At 36.3% G+C, this 26,925-nt stretch overlaps 2 protein-coding genes and 1 long non-coding RNA gene across 5 annotated transcripts in view; 1 reads left to right on the top strand and 2 right to left on the bottom strand.

Annotated features, from left to right (window-relative positions):
• Positions 1-5,021, bottom strand: part of VPS37A (VPS37A subunit of ESCRT-I) — a 37,814-nt gene extending 32,793 nt beyond the window's left edge. The window contains exon 1 of the mRNA XM_079726743.1: positions 4,880-5,021. Within this exon, the coding sequence (XP_079582869.1) occupies positions 4,880-5,004 (125 nt within the window). The 5' untranslated portion in view covers positions 5,005-5,021. The remainder of the gene's footprint in view (positions 1-4,879) is intronic.
• A 2,171-nt stretch (positions 5,022-7,192) lies between these two features.
• CNOT7 (CCR4-NOT transcription complex subunit 7) lies at positions 7,193-20,919 on the top strand (the record flags this gene model as incomplete). Of its 3 annotated transcripts, none has more annotated exons than XM_079726623.1 (6): positions 7,193-7,309; positions 9,161-9,354; positions 12,746-12,907; positions 15,640-15,784; positions 18,125-18,235; positions 19,855-20,919. In XM_079726623.1, 6 exons carry the CDS (start codon positions 7,193-7,195, stop codon positions 19,981-19,983), a joined length of 858 nt encoding a protein of 285 aa, XP_079582749.1. In that variant the 3' UTR covers positions 19,984-20,919. The 3 variants fall into 3 exon arrangements, with proteins under 3 accessions (XP_079582749.1, XP_079582748.1, XP_079582750.1); XM_079726622.1 differs by having other exon boundaries at positions 12,698-12,907; XM_079726624.1 differs by lacking the exon at positions 18,125-18,235.
• Positions 17,918-23,581, bottom strand: LOC307068645. The gene is made up of 4 exons (XR_013811466.1): positions 23,321-23,581; positions 19,809-19,925; positions 18,477-18,618; positions 17,918-18,216 (listed from the first exon to the last, which is right to left on the bottom strand). It is a non-coding gene; the product is annotated as an uncharacterized lncRNA (long non-coding RNA).
• Positions 23,582-26,925: the final 3,344 nt, after the last annotated feature.

Raw genomic sequence — 26,925 nt, 5'->3', positions numbered from 1 at the left:
CTGCTGCTCAACTTTTCTGTGAACCTAAAACTGCTCTAAATAATAAAATCTATTTTTTGAAAGTTAGAAATTTGGATATTTTAATGAAAAATCTCAAATTATGTCGACAACAGATTAAAAAAATACAACACTAGACAGGTTAAAACATATACACATATCCTCTCATTACAAACTTTTTGTGTTATCAAGTTTGCATGTGAGTCCTTATGAGCTGACAGTAAAAACTACAGAAAGAAAGGTTTGGAATCTAGGCTTACTAAGAAACCCATGAGTTTACAGGAGACAGCCTTATACCTGGGAACAGGGGGTTAAACTTAACAGCTATAGGGTAGAAAATTATACAAGAGCAGACTCTCCAAAGATGTTATAAGGTTTTTTTAAAAAAATCTGGGTAATCAGAAAGAATATCCAAGGACTGGCAACAAAAGAAGATTTCAAAACAATTTTTAGAAACTATGAGGTTGGCACTATTATATTTAAGATACAAAAATAAAATAATTGGCATTTACAGAGTACTTACTGTGTGTTAGATAACATTCTAGTTTCTTTACATGTACTGTCTGAAATCTTTCAAAATGAAATCTTACATTTCATTTGTGAAGAAAAGAACTCTCTGGACTGGACTTGCTTTCTGAATGGAAAGTCAGAAGTAGTCCTGCCAGAGGCAAATGAGCTGTAGGCTTGTGAGCAATTCATAAACAATAAGCTGGCTAGATCCACGTAGGCTAAGAGGCAAAGGTTCCAGGCACACTGATTCTATGCAGTGGAAGGAAGGAATACAATGTTGCCTGTTTACTGTGTGTCAGATACTCTAATAAATGTTTATATATATTACTTAAATACCAACAATCCTGCAGAATAAAAATCACAATTCCTGATTCTACAGATGGGAATTGGAACTCAGACTTCACCTAAGTCATGTTGCTTTTCCCAATGTCAATAATTTTTGCTTGTTTGCATTTATGTTCCTCAAATTCATTTTGTCTAATATCTCATACCAGAGTGAAAAAGAAAGCAATTCTGATAAAAGTAATTCCCAAATTAGATTTTCTGATTAAATATAAAATAAAAATAGCACCAGAATTACCACATAGCTAACTGATTATTAAAATGGAGAAGTCCTTTACTTGAGAGAGCTGATCTCCCTAAGTAAAAGGTAACAAAGAAAGAGTACTATTTGTATAACTTTGAATTTATATAGTTAATTACAGATAACAATTACCATTTACAACACAGCTCCAGGTTGTTCCTTCAGAGCTAAGGAAATAAAATAATAAAGAAGCTAATTAACTGTAGATACTGTGAGAGAGGAAAAACCAGGATAGTGAGGATGGTAAAGTAACTGTTGGGCTACCACCAGATTTTAGTATTTTCTGATTGCAGGGTCAATGCAGGGAGATACTTAACAGCTTCAGTTCCGAAGAATCTTTAAATACTGGGATTAGTGAGTATCACTTGGGGCAGTTTCAACTGCAAGTATCAATAATTGAAAAACCAGGCCGGAAGTGTCTTAAACAGTGAGGGGTTATTTGTATGTATAATACAAATGTATATGTATCCTATAATCTTATACAGCAAGAAGTCCGGAGGAAGGAAGTTTCCAGATCTGGTTAATTCAGCATCACAATATTATCACAGACTTTCCATCTTTCTACTCTACCACATTCAGTAGTCAGTCTGCTTCCTTCATGATCCAAGCAGTTCTAGACGTCCCATGTAACACAACGATATCCAAAACACAAAGAAGCACTTCCTCTTAGACACTTCTATTACTAAGAAAATGTTTTGAGCAGCTCCCCAGCAGACTTCTCCAACCCACACAACTGACTAAGATTAGGTCAAGTGTCTTGCTTCCACAATAACTAGCAGTGGGAATGAGACCACCATCATTGGTGTAAACAATCATCACTTACCTAAGCAGGTTGAAAGAGCACAGCCTCCGTTAAATAATTGGTCCCACAGACCAGGAACCCATATAAAAACAATGTTCTTCTAAGAAATCAGAAGAAATGGATTTAGATGGGAAATCAACAGTGTCTCTTAGAGTGAGCTTCTTTAGGAAGTAAAAGAAACAAAAGAATTAGTTCTACTCCTGCCCATAAAGTCAGGAATTTTAGTGGTAAACTGAATACTGTGATCACTGTTATTTAGAAGGTGGAATAAAATTCTTGAGGCTAGTAATCTACATAACTTTGTTTCCATTTTCGTAGCAGACAAATGTTATTATATTTTGGGTAAACACTTTTTTGGTCATCATTATGACAGTGTCCCATTTGCCCTGCCTTACCAGTAAGACTTAGATGAGGAATAAATACACATAAAATTCAGCTAACCTTTAGGAGAGGCCTGAGGAAGATGAGGAGGTAGGAATTTCTTAAGGTAACTGAAAAGAAGCTTACATTAATTAGAGAAAGGGAATTAAAGGGACTCTTTCCTGAAGCGGGATTTTTTTTTTAATTATAAGGAGTTGGAAGGTAGATGAGAGAATGGGGGTGGGAAAGGTTATTGAGGAGATGAAAAGAAGTCAGATGCTTTCATGGCCAAGAAAGAGCTACTGACCCTATATTTGGAGAAGGAATAGAGTATTAAACATGAGGCAGGTGGGCAGCATGCAACAAGATATTAATACTCATAACTGAGGAAGTTTTGTATTATTCATTAAAATACCGTTCAAAACATTCTTTGAACTTTTACAAAGTGCACCTTCAGAATAACCAATCGCAGTGTCTTTTTATACAAAAATCTTTAAGCATAAGTTGTAGTATTGAATTTGGTTACTCAAGCAACATATTTTCAGATACTGCACACATACATCATTTTTACCGGCTAGTTTTAAAATGTATGTCATGAGTTCAAAGGGCAGACTTAACAAGAATAGATAGAAGACATTTTTTCTGGGATCGTACCATTCTCTGAAAAATGGAAGTACATGACCTCCTTAACTGTGTCACCAGAATTATCCAAGTATAGTTTATAAATGTGAAATATTTCAATAAAAACTTCAAATATTTTTATAAAAGAACTTAAAGGAATCAAGTACTTAAAGTTAGCTGTTCATAAAACATTACAAATATGTAGATAATATCACATGTCTGATTATGTCCATAATTTCTGGCTCAAAAAATAACAAAATAGATCCCTTCTGCATTTGACTCAGAGTATTTACCGATCCTCTTAAGCCAATTCCAGAACTCCTTAGATTAGCAATTCCTGCCTTAGAATCTCACCTTATTTGGAAGGCCAAAGAAATATACAATAAATTTCACATCAACCGCCTTCCTTATTTACCAGCCTTAGCAGCAAGGGATTTTGGAATATTTGAAAAATTCAACTCCAACCTCAAAGAATAAAAATTTGCCAGCAGTGAGAATACCTAACAGAATACACTAAAGGCTTAAAAGCAATTAATTCCAAAAGTATAGTTCTAAAAAGTATTTTGGCACTAGTAGTACTAGCATAGTATACAAACAGTCTTCCAAGGTGATGCCTTCTAAGGAGACAAACTTTCGTTGTTTGTTAAAAAGGAGTCACCTTATTTCATAAGCATATTTTGTAAGAGTAGCTCTTACAGGTTAGTAGAGAACACTATTTGGAGCAAGACTGACTTGTAAGAACTCTATGAACTTAATTTTCCAAAAAAGAAAGCCACCATTAAATCAAATACCACGCCATTCTTTCCCGTTTAATACCACAAATTCTCACCTTTCTAAAGTTCTCAACAAGCAGAACAATTGAGACAAAGAACCAAGAAACACCTGAAGTTCAATCAGTAATAGGCCTCATTTTAGCCAAACTCATTTTGCAGTGATTTTTGCTTTTAACACGGTATCTAATTTAAAACTATTCTACACTATAACTTGCTTGGGAAAAAATCCTTAGTGTAACAGATAAAATGGCTCCTAGAAGTTCCTTCCACAGGAATTAATCAACTTTAATATCTCTGAATATATATATTTTAAATGTATGAAAAGTCTATTAAGATGTTGACATCTTTACATTAAAATACGTGCTGACACTCAAATAAATATACTTGCATAATTCATATAATATAAAGAGGCAGTTCTAATTTTTGAAAACCACTAGAGGTCACAGATTTTTGCAATATAAAGGGCTGCAGCAAACCAGTTTACAATAAAAACAGTTGAATTAATTTGAATTGCAAAATATTTCTAATTTGACCACGCTGAAAATGAACAACTCATACAACGCCAACAGAACAATCAAGATGACTCTAAGGCAATTCCTGAGTGTGGGAGCAAGAATAACAAAGTGAGAAATGAACAGAGACTGATAGCTGCCAGCTGGGGGGAGGTGGTTAGAACGGGGTAAATCTTCTATTAGAGACCTCAGAGGATTGAGTATTTCACTCCCAGAGAAGAACTCACTGGTGAAAACTGTCTTCCCTTTTCTTTAATGTTGAAACAGTTTTTTTTTTTTCAAAAATGGTCCACTATTTGTGAAACTTGGAGATTACTCTTCACGATTCTTTTTACCCAAGTACAGAATTTTAACAATTCTGCCAACGCGGCAAACAGGTGGGCAGAGGGAAAGATTAGTGAGGAAGCCGGGCAAAGCAAGGCGTACTGGAGACAGACTATGAGACAGATTACAGTCAGCAGCGCTGTGTCAGGAGGGATGAGCAAATCGGAATTAGAGGAGCTGAGCAGTGGTGGGGCGGGACGGAGGGAAGGAGGGCCCGGAAGAAAATCCTGAACGTGGGTCAGGGATGGGAGAGCAAGCGTGAGAGGCAGGACGAAGGGAGGTAGGTCAAAAGGCGGCAGCTGGCGGGAGTCGGCCTGAGGAGCTGCGAGTGTAGTTAGGACCAGCCCGCCCTCCCGCCCTACTTTTTCTTCCTGTCGGAGAGGCGGCGACCAGTCACCTGGAGTGTGAGTTCCGGAGGGACTCGATCAGCCGCTGCTTCTGCTGTTGGAGGCTGGTGAGACCACCGGGGGACCCAGCCGCGGAGGAGGAGGCGCTCTTGGTCAGGGGAAAGAGCCAGCTCATCCTCCACGGGTCCCCGGGCCCGAGGCCCTAGAAGGCTCTGGCCTGCTTCTCCCAGCTGCTCAGCCCGGCGGTTCCCCCAGCGACAGAGGAGGAGTGGGCAGGGACGCCCCAGCCCAAGTGCTGGGGAGCCGCGTCTTTTCTAAGCAATCCCGGCCGGGGGTCCTCGGGGTCAGGGGGGCATGCTCTGACTGCGGACAGCTGGAGACAGGGAACTCGCCGCCCGGGACCAGCAGTCCTCCCTTCCTGGCCCTGACGCCCCAACCAGCCAGTCAGGACGCCTGACCGCCCAGCTCTCCACCACCCCAGCTTCCGTCACCTGCGTGCCCCGCCCTCTCTGCGTGTCGCGTCATCATCTGGCGCCCCCGCCCGGACGTGCGAGAAGCGACGGCGCAGCGCGGTGCGGCGCAGCTCCGGCTCCCCTTTCCCCCTTACAGGGCGAGAGGTGTCTATGGGGCACCCGCCACCGCCGCCGTTGCCGCCACCGCCGCCGCCGCTGGGTGCTGTCTCTATGGCGAGGAGGAGGAGGAGAAGCGCGAGCTCAGCGACACAAGTAGATCTTGGCACAGACTTGCGGGGGGAGGGGCGGGTTGGAGAAGTAGAAAGGGGGCGGGAATGACGAACCTAAGCGGGTGCGCGATGGCGCCAGCTGGAGCGCGGCTGGCGAAGGAAAGGGCTGGGCGGCGGGTGGAAGTGGGGAGGGTAACTGGGGCTGGGGGTATGTCAACGGGGTGGCGCGGAGTGATGACGCGAAGGCTTTGTACCTGGGGCTTCGATGGTGTGGGGCGGAAATTGGGAGTGGAGGGCGGTGGCCTAGATCCGTAGCTTCTCGTATTCCTTCACGCAGCGGTGCTTGGGAGTCCATCCGGCTCCGGTCAATGGTTATCAGCACCTTCTCTCTGGCTCTCTGCCAGGGAAGAGAGTTATCTGTGAATTGAGTGTGTCTGTACTGTCCTCGCGTTTCGTTGGGAACCCGCTGTTCGGAGATGTGTGTCTGTACTGTCCTCGCGCTTCGTTGGGAACCCGCTGTTCGGAGATGCTACCTCCAGTAATGAGGGCCTCTGATGCCTCTTCGGGGCTTCTGGGACTGTAGTAGAGAGAGGTGGAGGAAAGCAATGTTCAACTACAGGGTCTTTCCCCTGTGTGTGTGTGTGTGTGTGTGTGTGTGTGTGTGTGTGTGTAGCGAAGAGGGTTATAAAGGAAGGGGCCCCTGGATCTTTGGTTTCTGTTCTTAGAGCACTCGAGGTTCTATTTGTGACTGCATAGTTTGGAAGGGGAGGTCATAATTCCCTTTTTTACACTTTCTGTTATGATTTTTTTCAAAGTTGTGTGAAAAATGAAAGCGCATCTGGAATTTCCCTGCTCAAGAGTCAAAATGTTGGTCTGTACTGTTATCATTATATACCATGAAACCTGTGTTTAGGGACCAGAAACGTGACATGTGTGTTTGGTAACCAGGGAAAATGCTCTGGTTTTTAGGACATTAGAAAGAAACATTTTGAAATGCAGACCCTCTATTGCTTGCTTGCTTTCTCCCATCCACAGTTACAGACATGGAAACAGTTTCTGTGGCTGTTACTTATTGCAGAACTTTTTTTTTTAAATTGGTTTACTTTTGGCCCCTCCAGTCTGACTTGAATAAATTCCAGTAGATTTTGTAGTTAAATCAGACTTTGAATGTTCAGTTAATGAGGAATAAAAGCAAATACTATCTTTGCCCTAGTGACATCTGATCTGATCTTTTCACATGTATATCAGCATGTTACTTTTCCTTTTTTTTCTGGAAAGGGATGTCTTTATAAAGTTTTATTCAGAGAGTGAGTTGAATTTAGAGCAGTTTTTAAATAATGAAAAAATTTTAAAAATGATTAGTATGTACACAGAAACCACTGTTTTTACATAACATATTAGAACCAGGAAACCTATGTTGTAGTCCTTTTTCTCCTACTGATTAGCTGTGTGACTTTAGACAAGTCACTTTCTAAACTTTGATTTTCTTATAAAGCAAGGACTGTGAATAGATAATCTCTTAGGTTTCTGTCAACTCAATTATTCTGTGATTCAGATTCCTCATAAAGCTGGTTCTTATTTTGACAGGTACATAAATAAAGGATAAAGTATTTTACGAAACAAATCTTCAATCAAGTTGAACATTTTGATGCTTGGCAGCTAGACTCCTTGTGCCCTCACTATGCCAGCAGCGACTGTAGATCATAGCCAAAGAATTTGTGAAGTTTGGGCTTGCAACCTGGATGAAGAGATGAAGAAAATTCGTCAAGTTATCCGAAAATATAATTATGTTGCTATGGTATGCCTATGAGCAAAGTCCTTAAAATGCTTTTTATGAAAGAGGAAACGGGATTTTAAACATCTTGAATTCAACCCTTCTGGCTGATTTTTTTTAGTGATTAATTATAAAAAGAATTTTGTCGATGACCTCCAACTAAAGACCACCAAGAACACACCTGTAATATGACAAGTTGGGTTTCTTACTCATTGCACTGAGGGAAGATGCATTCTTAGAACCATGGGGCATTTGAGTAAGAGAGTGTTAGAAAGGACTTTTAGGGTTTGGGCTTGTGGCAGGTGGTTTTAGGAAAGGAGTAAGGAAGCAGGGCTTTGCTCTGAACTGGATGCTGTTAGTAAGCTCGGGTAATTCCATGATAGGGTATCTTATTGAGTCTCAACTAGAATGAGAGAAGACTGGAGTGAGGCTAAAGCTATAAAGCAGCAGCAGTCACTCAGCCAAGATAGAAAGATGTTTGGTCATTTTTGTGGTTTGGACAAATGTCTGTGTTTTTGCGTATGTTCAGTCATGATTACAGACTGGCCTTGTCTGATGTTATAGTGTGAAACTGTTTATATTCAGCAGAGGAATGCTAGGACCTAGCTGTGAATGCCAGGTCTGCTCCTAGCAACATTAAGGCCTAATATTAATACCAGATGGAACTCCTGAATGTCTTTCTCAAACAAAAAAATTCACATCTCCCAGTGAAGTACTGTTGATCTGCAGTTTTTTGTTTGTTTTTAAATTACCAGTGGAGTTCGTGGACACACTGTACTGTTAAGCATTTCTACTTTTGCATATACTGTTCAATCTGCCTAGCTTGTCTACTCAGTTAATTATTTTGCTTCTTTACTATTGTGTTTTGGCTTCTCTACTGTTTTCTAGATTATTAGCTTTGAGAAGTAAGAGATTAGTGTCTTAATCATCCTTTCTTCCCCAACACCTAGCATAACACATAGCGTCCAATAATGTGGTTGTTGAGTTGGACTGAATTTAGAAAAGTTTTAATTTCTTTACTGCTTCATATGAGTTGGTATTTAGGTTTTGTTCTTAGTTTCCTAATTTGAATTTTAATACTAAACTGATACATTATTTTCTTAGTATATTTAATACAAATAAATTAATACTTTTTTGGGAGGGGCAGGTTGATTGGTTAAAATATGAATATTTGCGTGTACATAGATAATGTCCTATTTAATAGATGTACTTACAATTAGAATGAAATTATTATTTTTTTCTAGTAGGAATTCATAGGGATCATTTCTTTCTCAGATGATAAGGAGTGACAACATTAGAGATGGGTTTAACATTCTACAGGAATGAGTGGTGGCATGCAGTTTTCAGCAGTTTTTAAGGATGTGCTTTCTCTGGACTGTAGAGAGAGTACTGTTTTAGCCCAAGAAATTAGGAGGGTTTTGGTGTTTAGATAAACCTTACTTCAGAAAAGCAATTGGAAAGTATGGTGCCTTTTCCGTTCTTTTTAAACAGTTCTTCATTGGTTTTAACATTAGAATACTGTGAGCATAGTTTCACACACCGGTTGAGAAACATGAATTTGTGACTTTTTCCCCCTTCCTTGGGAATAGAGTACTCAGTTGCATTATTATGTGTACCTATTACATAGTAGTTTTTTACTAATATGATATTTAAAGTAAGAAGAAGTCGTTAAGTTTGCAGAGTTTTCTTTTATGGTTCTAAAAAATAATGCTCTTCCTAGTTAAAAGGTACTTTGCAATTGAACGTGAATTGTGTAGAATATAACCTGTAACAGGATTCTTTGACTTGTACCCCAAATTGATTATTTATTCTAGGAATTTGTGGATTGTGGTTTCAACCATTTAGTAAATAATGAACCTTAAAACTATTTTACAGGACACCGAGTTTCCAGGTGTGGTTGCAAGACCCATTGGAGAATTCAGGAGCAATGCTGACTATCAGTACCAACTATTACGGTGTAATGTGGACTTGTTAAAGATAATTCAGCTAGGACTGACATTTATGAATGAGCAAGGAGAATACCCTCCAGGAACTTCAACTTGGCAGTTTAATTTTAAATTTAATTTGACGTAAGTGGGAAATAAATTTAACCCAAACTTTTTTTTTAGTTTAATTTTAGGAATTAATTTCCCTCAAGTATGACAAATGAAATTCTAACTGAATTTGGTGTCATTATCCTGGAAATATTTAAAACCTAAAATTTCAAAAGTTTACGTTTCTTTTTATCATGGGACAAAAAAATTAGGCTAAAGAAGACTTAAATGCAAATACTTTTGAGTTTTAGAGATGTTATTTGAGAAGTATGACTGCCACTATTTTGAAATTTGGAAAACCTGGGTATTGAGAATACTTCTTGATAGAAAAAATAATCTTACAACATTAATTTTGCTTTCAAACTTTGAGTGCAATTTGAAATATGTATGTTTTTGTTGTAATAGTTATCCTTCTTGTGAAGAGATTTTTATTATGGTCATACTCCAGTGTATGAGTAGATTACACGTCACAGGTGGTAAGATAGTTCTTGGAAACTTGGGTGCATTTTCCTTTTAAATCAATATTATACAATGTTTATATTCTCAGGTCAGTCCACCAAACCTTTTGTAAGTTATATATGGGAGAAGTAATAGTATCTTTGAGCCCGGTGTTTCTTTTAGAAACAATTCAGAATCTGAATTCTAACTCAAGCCCTGGGTCAAAACCCAGTTTCTTTACTCACAATACTTCTATATCATTGGTACGAGTAGTCTTGATAGCTTAGGGAAGTTTCCAGTGTTTTGGGGTAAGGGCAGATTGTTTACAAATTGACTGTAAGATAGGGAAATGTTTAATACATTTAATACATTTAATACATTACTATACTGCACTGTCCTTCTGTTTGACAGCCTCTGATTGTTTCATATGATCTAACATCCGATTTGAAAAATTGTAAAAGAAGCTGTAGGACAATTAATGGTAGTGCCACGGAAGAACCTCCATTCTCTGTAATGTGATACTTAGCATATAAGATCTAAAGAAAAGCAGGGCTGATGAATTCAGAGGGTAGTGTTGTCAATGGTGCAATAGTATGGCTTCTGATTTCATTATGTTTAGCCTGACTCTTTGTTTTTACTCTGTTGAATTTAATAATAAACACTCCAGAACTTGGTAGAGGGTGAAAGGTACTCATCTCTGTTAAAACTGATAATAACCATTTATACGTACTTTAGTTCCGAAAATTCCCTTTTATCCTTTTCCCAAAAGATAACCCTTTTTAAAATCAGTTCTTTACCATTTCATTTGTTCCATGTTACCTTTTTTCCAAGCTGATCATTAGAACATTGGTCTTTACTAAGATACTGCTGTGATCGTATTACGTGAGTAGGTGACCATTAAGTGTCTCAGTTTTGGTAAAGTTGACATTTTTCTTTTCTAGAAACATCCTTGTTCTAATAATAACTGCTTTATTATTACAATCTCTGAAAGATGTTTTTTTTCTTATACAGAGAGGGCTACTGTAGTTTTGCTACCATTCATACTAATGTTAATATCTTAAGAGATGTTTAAGGATACAGTGAAAAATATTGTTTAAGTAGAAAGGGTCAGTTGGAAGATAAAACCAGTTCTACCTAATATGGAGAAAGAGCACCATGAATCTTGGATATTTTGAAGAAAGATGAAAATTGACTTCTTTATTGAGTGCCTAGAATGAGTGTGTCAGCAGCTGTGCTAGGCCCCGGGGACATAGTGTTGAAGAAGGTTGGTCAGAGTCATTATAACTTAGTGTTCCTATACCTCTTCTGTCTGCTTTCTATTGCCAAAGTCCAATGTTTGGGAATTTGCTCTAAACTGAATTTGGAGTTGATATGTACATGAAAATTAAAGTATAATTTGATACTTGATCATAAAACACCAGAGGTGCTCATCCAGGTCTCTCTCCTGGAGGCTGTGATCCAGTAGGTCCGGGTGTGGGACTCGGGAATCCATATTGTCGCTAAGTTCTCTGAGTGACTGTTATCATTGGTCAGGTTTGGGAAATACTGATTTGAATAGTGCAGTACTCCTTGGTGATACAACATTGAACAAAACAGACAAAAATCATTGCCCTCTTCAAGCTTAAATTCTGATTGAGAGAGAGATAATAAACTAAAATAAAAGTAAAGTGAACATATGGCCCAGAATAATGTGTGCCTGGAGAAAGAATCTGGTATGCCTTTGGTTGGTTGTAGCTGCTAAAGCATGTCTCTTAGCATTGGGGCGTGATGAGTGAGATTCTGCTTGTTTAAGCTACCTATTTTAGTATAATAAGGACAATAATATCTGTTGTGTAATGAAAAAACTTGGATTTATTCAGATACCCTTCTGTAACAAGGGTTTTCCGGGGAAATTTTCCAGGGAATTTTGACTTACAGTGATCATTGTGGTTCCTCTCTTTTTAAATATTTCAGTTGCTAGTTTTGTTATTTTTCCAAAGACATTTAATAGTAAATTGATTTCCAGAGAGTAGACCATAAGGATACTTTTTGGCCTAAGTGTAATGTTCCTTTTGGTTTTGTTTTATTAAAACTTTTGTAGAATTTTCTTTTGCTAAGTGGTAAAAACCAGTATTCTCACAATTTTAAAAGTAAATAAAAGGAAACATCCAGTGAGCAATGCATGAAATACTTTTTATTCTCAGAAACATACTTTCATTTTGATCACTTTTTTGATTTAATATAATGTTTTGGATACCTGTGTGTTTGTGCTTAGAAATTAGAGATGGCTTTCTTTTTGGCTTAAGTAAAGTCTTGAAAGATTGGTTTATATTTAGATTTCCTGGCTTGACTTTTGGGAGGTAATCTTCTAGGAGTAAGGCTGTTAGAAGAAGAAATTAATGCTATTCTAGCAGAGCCCTTCATTTTAAACAGTTTACTGCTTATCAGAACTATTTGAAAGGCTCATCATTAGTGAGAGGAGGCATCTCCTTTTTCTTTAAGACGGAATGTGGTTTAACTCAGCCACAGCAGATGTCTTCTACTCAGTCTCTTTCCTGCTGAGAGCCTGGGAGATAGACACAGGCCTTCACCCCCGGGGCTGCAGCTCCATTTGGCAGCATTAAAAGGGCTGCTGAGACTGAAAGCCCCCGATAAGAACACGTCTCTTACTTTGTGGGGGTAGCCACTGGTGAGAAGAAGACCCTTTGTTTCAAACCCAGTTAAATTTACTTAACTTGTGAAAGGCTCATGAAATTGATAGTAAAGATGAAAATCTCACCATTGGACTGTTGTGAATGATTATTTACTATATGAACATTTTTCTAAAATACTAAATGACCTTTGTACTTAAGTTGTATTTTCCTTCCATATATGTGAAGCATTGGAATAAATGGACCCAAGCCCATTCTCTCTCTTGATATTTCTGGCGCTGTAGTTGTAGATATAAGTGGGAGAAAAACAGTTTGAAGTATGGCACTTTTGAATGTTGTCTTTCTTTTTCTTCTGCCAGGGAGGACATGTATGCCCAAGACTCTATAGAGCTACTAACAACATCTGGTATCCAGTTTAAAAAACATGAGGAGGAAGGAATTGAGACCCAGTACTTTGCAGAACTTCTTATGACATCAGGAGTAGTCCTCTGTGAAGGGGTCAAATGGTTATCATTTCATAGGTAAAAAGATTACATTGAAAATGGCATTTGTGTTACCATTTCCTGGCTGCTTCACACTTCACTTGGGTCACTGTGTCAGCAATTTCAGGCTTAGTTACAAAAAATCGGCTGCCATATAGCAGTCTCCTGACTCTTTACAGGCTAATGTTGGTCTACTTAAAGATAAATTTAATGATATGGGATCCATTTTAGACTAAGAGACAGTATTGCATGTGGAAAGAGTACAGGCTGGAAAAATAGACCTTGGTTTAAATCCAGCAGTGCCATTTGGAATCTTTGTTACCTAGGGTTATTTAACATTTCTAAGCCTTAGGATGAAAACATTTATTCATTTTTAAAAATAGTTATTTATTATCTGCCATATGCCAAGCACCGTGGTAAGATTCTAGGCATTAAGCTACAAACAAAATAGAGTAAAATCTTTCATTTCATGGAGTTTACATTCTGGTGGGAGTAGGCAGACAATTTTTTAAATGATGAGATGTATATTGTGGTTTGTTAGATGGTGATTAAGTGCTATGGAAAAAAAATGGCAAAGAGAAAGCTAGGGGTGGGTCTCTGTGGTGGATTTTAATGTTTTTTTTTAATAGAGTGTTAGGAAGAAATCACTTAGAAGAATTATCTTACAGAATTGTTTTAATGGTCGATAATAACATATTTAAAGCATCTAGTAAAGTGCTTTACACACAGTTAAATTCTCAATAAGTGGTAGTTTTAAATTCTTTCTTATCATAAAACCAGATTGTTGAAGAGAATTTCTGGAAAGGAAATTAATTCCATTTTGTAAATATAGACTTTTAGGTAAGAGAAAGAGTTTTCCTATCTAAGTAAACTAAATTAAATTGGCAGCCCGGGGACTAATAGTGACCTTGGGAATTTTATTTGGCCTCTTGTTATCTTTTTAAAAAGCACTGCATTTTGCATATATTAATGTTCTTATACTTGGTCCACTTCACACATTTAAAAACAAAAAAACAAGAGTTTCTGCATGCTTTAGAATTTCCAGTGCTGGCCTGTGTAATGAATGAGAATAGTGAAGGACTGTTCATATTGTCAGCTTCAATGCAGTACTAAGCAGTAATTTTTGAGTTGGAGTGTTGAACATACTAATTTCCACCTATCATCTTTTTTCTCTATTCTCCATTTGAGCCTATACCTCAGGAGATGAGGCTTAAGTCTCTGGTAATTTCAGGAACGTTTTTTGAGGTTTTTTTTTTTACTTTCCTGGTCATGAAGATACAAAAGAACTGGAAAGCATAGTCCTGTTTTTTTATTACTATGTATGACAGGTTCTTTCTTTCAAAAAATACCCTGAGCAAATACCATATGCTAGGTACTAGGATAAGATGAACAAAAACAGAAAGGGGTCATGTCTTCTTAGAGTTTAGAGTCTGGATTAGACTCTGATATATTTGAGTATTTGTCAAGATATGTTAAGATTTTATTCTACTAAATGTCATTAAATATTTTCTTCATATTCTAATCTATTTCTAGTAGATAAAGACTAGTTGAAGAAATTTATAAATCCTAAACTCTAATATGATCTTCCTTTTACTAGTATTGATGCTAAGCAAATATATTGACATATTTTACGTAGACAGCAAAGTTAGTTACTTCCTTGTTAGCTACCAGAAATTTAAAGGTTTCTGCTGTTTATTGTTTATTCCTTGATATTCCTTAATGGTCTTCAATGTAAAAACATTTTTTTCTCTTTTTAAAGTAAGAAGTAAAATTCTAAACATTGAATAGAAATTTTATTTGTAATCTCCCCTGAAAGATATGTTAAATAGCATCTCTCATCAAATATTTGAGTCCCAACTATGTGCCTTAAGGAAAAAAAATTTTTTAAGATGTGACACCTACCCTTTAAACGTGGAGAAAACAATACATGTGCTTTAAAGGGAAGTACAAGAAAACAGCTTGTCTTGAGAAATCTGCGGGAGCTGAGCTCTGGAGGGAAGGCATCCTGTGGGAGGTCCTTAAAGGAACGGTAGCTTGTGGCATGGGAGTGTAGAGAGGTATTGATATATAGCTGTGGAAAAGCCAAACAGTAGGGAGAGGAGGTGTTGATTTGAGAGTGTGGGAGTTGTGGTTTTTTAGTTTTTAAGATACTAGTTGTCAGCCTTTACTACGTTCGCTTCAAGGTTCAACATCACCATTAGTATCTCTTGGGGATTGAGATAGGAACAAAATTTTGAGGGAAGAGAGTATTATTAATAAAATCACTTAAGGGAAGTGAAGATACTTTGTTAGGGAATTACTGTTTGGGTTTTTGAAGTGTATGACCTTGTTATGTAAATGATGGGAAGATATGCATTATTTTTGCCTTCCGAATGCCAGTTTTCCTGCGTCATTTGACATTTTTGCCAAGTTTCCTTTCATCTTTATTTTTTGAGATATCTGCTATGGACAGTTTGATACTCTTTAGAGAGTCCTCTGTTCAAGGATGAGCAAAATAGTAGTTTAGTGACTACACGCTTAGGGTAGTAGAGATATCTGTATATTGGTATCCCTGAATGATGAAATGACACTGTCTGTAAAGGATGGCATTTTCCCATTATAATTGTAAACATATTTATTTTCTCTTTTCTTCTGGGTAGTTTTTTCTCGTTCATTTTTTTTTTTTTCCGCCTACAGTGTGACTCACTTAAAAGTTGTATCAGAAAAAAATTTATCTTTTCATTTCTGTGGTATTTATGGTTCCTCTTCTTTATTCTTTAACCCTTTTGTAGTGGTTATGACTTTGGCTACTTAATCAAAATTCTGACCAATTCTAACTTGCCTGAAGAAGAACTTGACTTTTTTGAGATCCTTCGATTGTTTTTTCCTGTCATTTATGATGTGAAGTACCTCATGAAGAGCTGCAAAAATCTCAAAGTAAGGCTTCGAATGGCTTTATCTGTAATCAGCACAGTATTCAGAATGGGTGACTGACTTACAAGGTGCTGGGTTGGGATGTTGATTTAAACCCTATTTTTAAGTTTTATGTTAAATGCAGTTACATTATCTGATCATTTGATTCCTTTTTTGCATAAATAATAGTTTATAGGAAATCCTTTTTCAGAGCTTCAATATATATTGGCAGAATAAATTTTCAACAAGATTTAAACAGAAGATCAGATTTTTGTCATTGCTTGCCAGACTGAACGTAAACTAGCACAGAATCGGAGCCTCTCAGGCCCAGAAGTGCAAGTTCTCACTCTCTTGCAACACGCACATAATCTTTCCATGCAAGATAAAGTCTGAAGTGGCCAGCAATGTGCAGATATAGTCAGTCGTTTAGCAAAAAGAGTTTCCCCTTCAGCTTACCTTCGTGAAAGATTATTTTCTTGGGTCTAGTCATAGGGTCATGTTACTAGGAGTAAATTACATAGCTAGAAGGGTTTTTTCCCCTCCCCTGGCCCATAGATGTCAGCTTGTTAGTAGGAAGTGCTAGTGATTGGGTAGGTCGTGTCTAGACAGCAGCTTACATTCTGACACTGCTTACCATGTGTATAGTGATTTGTTACTTCTGAACATTAATTCAAAAAGAAAAGAAAGTGTCTTTATTAAGGAAAAGTGCTCCTTTAGTCTTAGAATGAATTCACTATGGGGGTACAGACTCCTAAGGAATATAGTGGTTTTGTTTTTTCTGGTGTTTGTGTTTAAGCTGTAATTCAAGAAAAACATTTATGTAAAGTGGTTGCTTCATAGAACTTTACATCAAGGTTAATCAAGTTTTCTCCTCACCAGCTTTTTAGAAGTGCAAGGAAGGTTATACTTTTAGGAGACGGTAAAAACTTTAAGAGTTTTACTTTTATGCAGAAAGAAATAATTTAGGAATTGAATAAAAGGAAACTTTGCTTTTGACAGATGAACTGAAAATCATGAGAGTGGTCTTTTGTGCAAAGTTTGCTTGCCTCATTACAGGATATAGCATATAACCAGGGAAGTTTTTAAGAAATGTTACTTCATGTTTGTAGCACCAGAGAACAGCAGAATTCTGTGCAATTTGAAGAGACTACTGTGACTCAAGTGAACTTACAGTAGGTTATCCTCATTACTCTAGAAAGGGTACCCCCTGAAAGTATTGTGTGCTGAGAATCCAAGGCATACATGTTTTAATCTGGCTGTGGAAATGCTTTTTAAAATTGACATGTCTGTACAATGACAGTTTTGGGGAACAGAGAACTGAATTATTGTTCATTATGTGTATGTTGTTGAAAAATTTCTAAGCATATTAGATATTCTGAATATGCCCCAAGTTACTGGCAGTGTTAAAATTTAGGTTAATGACAAAGGTACTTTCTGACCTATAGTCAGTGGTACTGAATGGCTCTATTCTGTTGCTCTCCTAAGCAGCTGCTAATGATACCTAATCCTTGTGCTATTTTTAGCTCTGAAGCAGCTGCTGTGCAAAGCACTGTTTCAAGCTGTGATGTAGAGAAGGGCTAGTTTGGTGGTAGAGGCCTTAACAATTTAGAGAAATTTCTTCGTGTGTGTCCTTGGTTCTGATGTTTCTTTCCTTTCTCTCCTCCCATTTTCCCCCTTTATTCTCCTTCCCTCACTCCCTCTCTCCTTTTCTTGTATTCTTTCTCTTCCTTTCTTTCAATCTCATTATCTTTCTTTTAATCCTAGCAATATTTACATAGGAGGGTGTTTAGCAGACCCTTCTAAGGAGTTGTATTCTTATAACAACGTAACTTTTTAAAACTAACAAAACCATAGTTAAGCACTTAGTGAATTCTTATGGATTTGACTAATCATAACAGCTTTGTTCTGTGCAAATTGTTTAGATGAAACTATTTAGAGATAGATTAGTGTGAAGCTTAAGAAAATTTAAAGTAACTGCCTACAGTCAGTTTTATAATAATTGATGGATGGATAGAGGTACTGTGAATATACTTGGTAAATGTTACCCTGTGTACCTGTTACCTTATATATGATCTGCTTCCCCCATATCTTTAGGGAAGTTATTTGCCTGCCACGTGCCTTAAAGAGTATGATGAAGATAAATTTTCCCAATTAGGATCTCATTTTTTATTAAATTATAAACATCTCCCCCATTCAACAAATACATCAGTAATTCACATTCTCTGTTTTTTGCTGATCTTCATAAGGTCCATCTTTACATACTGAAGTTCATTTCTATTTTGGTCATTGTCTAAGTTATATAATTTGTGAATTCGAGTGTTGCAATGTTTCTTCCTTTTGACAAGCCATTTTTCTTTCTTGCAGGGTGGTTTACAGGAAGTTGCTGAACAGTTAGAGCTGGAGCGGATAGGACCACAGCATCAGGCAGGATCTGACTCACTGCTCACAGGAATGGCCTTTTTCAAAATGAGAGAAGTATGGGGACATCAGTACATTTTTCTCAGTTGGTTGTTAGGTTGAGAACATTAAAATCTAATGGCAAAAGTTTGGGGGCAGTAAGTACGTATTAAGTGAAGATACAATTATAGGTACCGTGTAAGTCATACTCACTACACTTGAATGAAAGTAATCAAAAGTCATCAGGAGTCATCTTGAAATGTAGTTCAGAAGGCAATAAAAAAAATAAGTTCTTTGTAGAATAAAAAGTTTAAACTACCTTAGAAGTCATGTAGGTCCAACCATATTATTTCTTAGGTGAGGAAACTGAGGCCAGATGCAGGTAGCCTTTATCCAAGGTCATACCCATTACTAATGGGAGAACTCCAGAGGACTTTCTGTTGGCCACATCAGTGTTGCTTCTGTCAAGTCAAGGAATCCATATGTTAGGTTTCCCCTGGCATTGGCTTTTCTTAGGTATTAAACTGCTGCTGAAAATACTGTTTGCTCTTGCCATTCTTCAGTTCTTTGAGGATTTACAGAGTAGGACTCATGCTTTTTAGTAGATTCTTACAAAGAGGTTTTGAATTCTAAAGGGGTTAAATCTGAAATAGTTAAATCAAAAATCATGTTGGGCAGACACTCCTTAAGTGGCAAAAGACAGAGATAAGTTCTTCAAATATAAAGAAGTTAGGTATGGAAGAATGAAATTTAATGAACCCAAGTCTACTCTTAGGTTAAGTGACAGGTATACTTCACTGTAGCTAAATGCAAAGAAAAGAAAGCCAGTTGTGCAAAAACAGAACAGAATTTGCTTACAAAAAAGTTTTCCTTCTTGCAAAATATTCACTGTAGAATTCTTTTGAGTATATCCTCTTAGACATTAAAGAAATGATTGAGAATACTTCTGGGAATTTAACACTTTTTGTAGAAATGTATTAATAATACATACAATAGCAAGCATATAGCTATTTTGCCAAGTGGTGTTGATTCACAAGTGATTTGGACTGTTCATGACAAGTAAACATTTTGTTTTGTACTTCTTCCCAGTGCTTCATTAGAGAATTAAGACAACCTTCTGAGTTTTCAGTTGTGCATTTAAAAATGCCTTAATGGTTCAATTAATGGTGGATTCTCTGCTACTAATTCGTTATCTTTATTTTTCTTGGCTTTATTAAGGATAATAACCTAATCTGAATGTTCCGGGTTTGCTGTCCAGACATGTTTGGGGTTTGTTTTTAGCCAACTTAGCCTTGCACATAGACTCAAGGCTACTTATAAACCTAAACTTCCCCTCCCCTGCCCATTATTGGCTATTTTTATTCATTCTCATGATTAAGTATTATTAAATTAATGGAATAAAAATGCCTGCCATTTTCCCATTACAAATTCTCAAAAATGGTCTGAGTGTTAATAGGAAAGGCGTTGTGTTTATACATTTTTTTTGGTAGTCTTTTTCTTTGGTTTCTTTTGAGCTCTGTACTTCTTGAGAAAGTCAGTCTTATACGTTTAATTTAAACGTGTGGCTTCAGAGGAGCACCACAGAAAAGAGCTGTCATAGTTAATGAACAGTCAGTACTTACATTGCTGAAATATAAATTACCAGTGGTACCTTTTGGTTAAAATCATCTTTTTTTTCTTCCAAAATTCCTTTTTAGATGTTCTTTGAAGATCATATTGATGATGCCAAATATTGTGGTCATTTGTATGGCCTTGGTTCTGGTTCATCCTATGTACAGAATGGCACAGGGAATGCATATGAAGAGGAAGCCAACAAGCAGTCATGACATGAAATAGTTCTTTTATTTTTATTTTATTTGAGCTACACACATGCTTGTATATAGGTTTTATCTCTGGTTGAATCCCTTGAACAACAGACATTACTTTTTTTTTCTTTCATAGCTCATTTTATTTTCTGCCTTTTGGTACTAAGTATGACCATTCCTATCTCAGATCTTAATAAACAGAAAAGCATTCAGGTTAAATCTGGCCTTAATATACTTGTTAGTAGGCGTGTGTGACAGAGAGTGGGGAAAGCTATTCAGTACATCATATTGAATACTCTGATAAACGTTACTTACTTGAGCTTGTTTTTTCCCTTTCCTAAATTAACTAGCACTGACTGTAATTTATTTCCCTGTTTCATGTCTCCCTTCCATTCTGCAGGAGTTTTAGCTATTTGAGATTGTGGACCATCAATTTTGCACTTTAGAGAGTGATTCTGACTCAAATCCTCTGTTTTATCAGCAGTTTTGGCTTTTCTTGATCTTAGCTGGAAAAATGGCCATCTGCCAACTTTATACAGTATTTACTTGCTTTTGACCCACAGAATATAGAACATGCATTATGCAAATGGTTGATTCAGCAAGACTACAAAAAAAAAAAAAAGACAAACTACTGAGGAGCTTAGTAACTGCTGTTTCTGTACGTAGTACTTAACCTCCCAAGCACATCTAGTGTCTGTCAGTTTCTAATTGGCATGTGTAGGCTGCTCTGTGACTGAAGAATTTTTCAAACCAGCTTTACACCCTTCAGGAAAAATCCTTTGTGATTGGATGTTTAGTGTGTGCCCGGAAACTGGTATCCAAGATGTTGAAGCTGCGGTTATTTTATGATAGCACACTTCCCTTGATCTGCTTCTTTTTATCCCATCACTATTTACCCTTATTTTCAATTTTTAAAAATTTTATAGCCATACTTAAATGATGCTCTTGTTGATTACACAAATCAATTTCATTAAAATCCAAAGATTGCAAGTCTTTAGGTATATTTTGTACCAGATTAAATTAGAAGACAAAAAATTTGTGCTTTCATAGTTGCTCCAAAGATAAATAATGGAGAGATTTGGTGCAAAACAAAATACAAAAAATATAAATTTATTAGCTATATACAGTGTAGCTAATAAAATTACCTGAGGAGTGTAATGCTTGTTTATTTTTTTGTGTATATTGTTGCAATCTATTTTATATATATTGACAAAAGAGACTGTGAAATATTTAGCCATGCAGAATATGTGACCAGATCAGAGCATGTATAGGAAGACACTTTGGTAATCATTAACTCTGCCCTGAAATGATGGACTACAAGTTAAGATGTGTGTTATCTGCACTTCAATCAGTAGTATTAGCAAATCTCCAAATGTTAGCCACATTGGTTTGTTTCCCTTGTACGTTCTTTATTCATGATACTTCAATGCTGTAACTGGGTGGTCCTTTTTAAACAAAACATTTGTGAAACAGAGGGATTATTTGTTTTTAAAGCTTTTGTAAATAAAAGCTTCAGAAATGTTTTCTTATATATGTTGATAACTAGTAATTTTGTTTTAGAAATATTTGGGGGCTATTGTGGTGGTTTTTTTTTTTTTTTTTAATTTGGGCAACTGAACTCAGTAACTTCATTAACTAGCTGATTTTTAATCTCTTAATTGAAAAAACCAACCTGAGCCTTCTACATTTCAACAGTGTTGGCTTATTTTTTAATGCATACCTCAACTAGATGTTAAGACTTGACTTCTGTCTCCCCATTTATTCTGAAAGATGTACAAAGTAAATGCATTTGGTATAACTTACTGTGGCTTCTTTTAAAGTCAACACAAATTAGCAGGTATCTAATTGGTTTCTTTTTCTTTTGATCTTTTATAAAGATTGCCTTTTAAATAGCCATGTAGTTGCTGAATTTCAGTTTGTAGTTGCTGAATTTCAGAGTTTGTATCAATTTTTTGGTTTTGGTTTCTGTCTCCAAGAACTAATATATTTTATAACTTCTAAAAGAGGAACATTATAACCTTTACTAAACCTAGCTTTTGGATAAAAGATATTTGATCATTTTTTCATGTTCCTAAGCCATTAATTCTGGACTTAACCATATTCTGTTAAATCTAGTAGAGCAAGAATCAGCAAACTATGGCCTACTGATCAAAACCAGCCTGCTGCCTGTATTTTGTATGGCCAGTGACATGAGAATGGATTTTACAGTTTTTAAATGGTTGGGGGGAAGAAAAGAGCATTTCCTGACATGTGAAAATTATGAAATTCAGCATTTAGTATCCATAAATAAAGTTTTATTGGATTGCAGCCACATCATTTATGTACTGTCTATGGCTATCTTTGCACTACAATGGGAAAGTTGAGTAGCTGCTACAGAAACTGCCTATGGCATTCTCATCATTTCATGACCCGACAGCAGTTGTGCCATGTATATCTCTGAACCACAACATTTTATTATTTGTTTATGTTACCAATTCATACCCACTATGTCAAAACAAGAAAAGTGCACTTTGGTGTGCTTTTTAAGGCACACTGGAGTGTGAATTATATTATCAAATTTTAATAAACTGTGACACTATAACTGTGCTAAAAAAATACAATGTATGTTGATATAACCAGACTAAGCCCTCATCACAATATTCCCAACTCATGGGAAAGCAACAGGAGAATTAGCAATTTTAAAATGGAGTATCTCATCACAGCATAATTTCTTCATAAAAATAAAAAATGAAAATAAGCCTGCAGCCAAAGTATGTTTACAAGTGGCCCATTTGTTAGCCAAGCAAAGCTGTTTACTGATGGTGAGTTATATATCATGTCTGAATGCAGTAGCCCAAAGAATGTATCCAGAGAAAACTTAAGCTTTGTGTACAGCTTTCTGATGAGAACAGTTGCTTGAAGAGTGGGGCACAACATCAGCACTTAATTATGGAACAAGACAAATGATTTTGAGTGTTTTTCTTTGGCTCTTAATGAGTCATGTTATCAGTACTGCCAGCTGTTTTTTAGTTTTGAGAAATCAGTACTGAGTTTGAGTAAAGAAGTAACTACAGGTGAGAATATTTTCAAAGAAGTTGAGAAACCACTAAGTCAGTACAACCTGAAGTGGAATCTACAAGGATGTGATATAACTGATGGTAAAAGTATGCATGGAGCAGGAAAAAGTTTAATCAAATTTTAAAACTTGAGGAAATGTAAGGTGTTTGGTTTGGTGGGGACCCATTTCACTTGTGTCATACACCTTTGTTTTGTTTTTTTTCCTAACAAGAATTAACATTGTTTACTGATAGCTGGTGTCTTATACCACTGCAAAGACCACGTAGAAAGAGCATAAACCAAAAAAAAAAAAAAATCGTACCTGAAGTATACATCTGTATACAGACTGTCCTCCTGTTGATTCTTTCTAGCCATTACTCCAGGGCTCATCCATATTCTTTACTTCTTGCCTAAGTATATATTTTTAAAGAACTTTAAAACATGTTTGTATGTTACACTAAGATTAGTGTATAATCAAGGTTGCTTTTTAAAAACATTCAACTTTCACATTATAAATGATTACGGCATTTATGATACTTTCAATACTAGGCTTTAGGGGCTATACATACTGACAGAAAAAGACACAAACCTAAATTCTGACAACAATCTTAGTTTCAGCTGAATAAAAAACAACAGAACTGAAGCTTTCCATGGTAACCGTTCTTTAATTCAGCATCAACAGAACTCTACTTTGGGCAATTATGTTTTTTTCTTAATTTGATTAAGCACCTTTATCTGTCAAACAAGAAACATTAAGTATTAAATTCAGGTCAGGATTGAACTCCTTACATTGTTAAATCTTCCCTGGAAGATGCAACATAAATCAGTTTGTTTTCATGAATCATAAAATAATATGTCCTTTCTGAGCAATAAGGAGCTGCTTTAGCATAAACCAGAGCTTAAAGTCACTTATCAAAAGGACCCCTTTGGTTTAATTGGTACTCAGAAATAAGTCAAGACAAAAGATGAATAATATTAACACATTTTCCCCCCCAACTGTAAGCTAACAGTACAGAAATACTGAATATTGGCTATATGAACAGGAACATCAAAGATCTATGTTTGGGCGTTGTGACCATTTTGTTTTTGCTGTCACTCTCCTGCAGTGAGAGGGCTGCAAGTGATTTAAAGTTGTCTTTGTTGGCACTGGCCAGACTTTCATTTGACCTTTTTGTTGGTAAACAACAATGCAAGGGTGTCAGAGACTGAGCTGTTAATAACCTAGAGTGCATTATGGACAAGCATCCTCTTTACTTACATCCTTTTTTTTTGGAAGATGGAAAAAACATCCTATTTCAGAGCCTCCTGCTATACTGAACATCGTGCTGGGAGATACTTCACGTTCATAGTTTGTGATCCACAGGAGTTCCTTTGAAACAAGCCTACTTGAACTCATCCCTTCAGTGATGTCCACTTGATACAAATCGGGACACTACTGTAAAAGAATAACAAATCCATCATGGCAAAGACAAAAGGAAGGGTGCACGGTTTGGACCATTATAAAGTCTAACACAGTTGCCTGTGTTCTGTAACAAAGTAAGGTATTTTGGTAGTAAATTCTGAATCTAGTGGAGGAAGAGATTGCTCAGTTTTAAATCAAGACCTCTAATGTTGGAATGTAATGTTTTTAGTAAGTGACATGATCAAATTGCTGAAGTTTTAATAAAAATTAGAATCTATGAATTTTTACCACGGTAAAAAAATTCCGGTGGTATCTTTGTAAAAGAGTAACAAATCCTTGAGGTGTGTAACACAATTTGCTTCCACAGGTAAGGGGAAATACTTCTAAGTTGGCTAAGTATGTGGAAAAGGAGTGCAGGCTGTTAAAAAACATTTGGGGTTACTTAGAACAGTTTTCCACAGAAGGATCTTACCCAGAGATGTATGTTACTAGTGAAAATCCATTGTTGAAATGCATCACTTCAGATAAAATGTTAGCAGATCAGAACTTGTAGTCTGTGGAAGGGGGATGGTCGTGCTGGAGGATACCTTCATCACGGTTTACAGTGTAAGTGGATTTGCGTTTAAGTTTTATGAGGTTTGAATATACGTGGTGTTTTTTTTAAAATTCATAATAGTATCAGAACTATCACTTTTACCAGTAAATATTTGACAATAAGTGTACCACAGTATACAGTATAACTTAAGAATCAGCCCAGCAGGTTTACATGTACTATTGCAAAATAGGGAAAATTTGCTGGTTTATAATATAAGGGAGTAGCAGCTTTTTCACAGGTGGTTTTCTTGAAGCATGAGAATCACATTACTAGCTTAATTTTTTATGAACATGGTTTATGAGACCTTTGTGTATGATTTTCCCAGTGAAGATGGTTTTTTGTCAAACATATGCCATATTTCCAACAGTTATCTATTGATTACAGCACACTCAAATGTTAGTCTTTTTCTAATTGTCCTCAGACTCCTTTAACTACTAATGAGCAATCACTTCATCCTGTCATCCACTTCTTCTCCAAAGACCTATGTTATAACCAGGTTGTAGACATGAATCTTGCCTGCAGGAGCTCTGGTAGATGATTAGGAAAAGTATATCTTTAAAGCAATTTAGATTGTCAGTGCAAAGGCAATTTCATATAGACAGCTAACAAAGGTGATCAACCAGACTTTATTATGGTATAACAGGAGGGAATTCATAGATAAGCACTTACTTGAATGTCTCATCACTGTATTCAGATGCAGTTTTTTTCTCTTTGAAAAAAACAAATCTTTCACTGGACAATGGCAAATAGCTAATGTATATGAAGCATTTGTACAACATTTTTAAATGAAAAAATTCTTAAATATTGATACCTATATGATATAATCTCTAAAAACAGGAAAAATCAAAATTATCATTTAATGGACTGTCAGGACTTATACTTCAAGTGTCTTCAAGTTTGAGTTAAGCAATTAAAATTTTTTAAGTGTTTAAAGTGTTTTTAAGGTACATTTTATAAATATATACAAAACGTAGGTCTATTTGATGCTCTGTTCACTCAGATAAAATTTATACTGCAAATCTAATGAGATATGCCATCATCTCCAAAAATTATAACCCCTTAGAGTTAAAAACAAAACTAAACAAAAAACACTTTAAAGATTAGTCACTGTATGAAACAAAAAAGGGAACCATTACAACGTAATGAAAAAAACTTTATTTTAAAAAATGTTTTCATCTGATTCTAATGTGTATTGACTTATGGATTTGAAAGATTACATGAAAGAGCTAAAGGGAGGGGGGGAAATTAACAGTACTCTAGCAAGGTAAAGAATAAAAATCCCTCTTTTTCCCCTAATTTCTAGTTTGACAGGAGGGGTCACCCAACAGAATCCTGTCCGTAAAAACAGCTCTAGTACTGTGCTTTGAAAAACATCTGGCTGCACGTAATTCTTAATACATTATGTGATGCTCTTGCCCTTAAGACTTCTAACAGTAGCTATAGGTTCCAACCTGGCACTTCAGGTAATGAAAACGATGACCAAACAATGCTTTAAGATAAAAGTAAGAATGTATCATATCTTCTGAGTTTTCTTGAAGTAGATTGTCAGATCAAAATCTTTAGCTTTAAAAAAAAACCTGAAAAAGACCATCATCCTATTGCTCAAAGAATTGCACTCAAATGATTTATAAAATGGACCGGGCTGACAGTGGTTCTTTCATAAAGTCATTTAATATAAAACTTCATGTTTTTAGCAAGGATGAGCAACTGCAAGGATCTGTTACTCCATTATCCTCTGGTCTTCTAGTCTACTTTGTGTTGAATTTATCTAATTCAGATTTTGAAAACTTTAATACCATTTTCTCTTTGTTTAAATACCAGTTCCTTCGCTGTGTAGTCTTAAAGGGTAATCTGCTTTAAATTCTCAAAATCAGTACCAAAAAAATGTATACAGCATATTCTAATTGCTAACATTTACAAAACTTGCACT

This window comes from Hyperoodon ampullatus (genome assembly GCF_949752795.1).
Source record: "Hyperoodon ampullatus genome assembly, chromosome: 20".
Classification (NCBI taxonomy): Eukaryota; Metazoa; Chordata; class Mammalia; order Artiodactyla; family Ziphiidae; genus Hyperoodon; species Hyperoodon ampullatus.
Note: the sequence above shows the minus strand (reverse complement) of the source record. Positions and strands in the feature narration are given on the sequence as shown.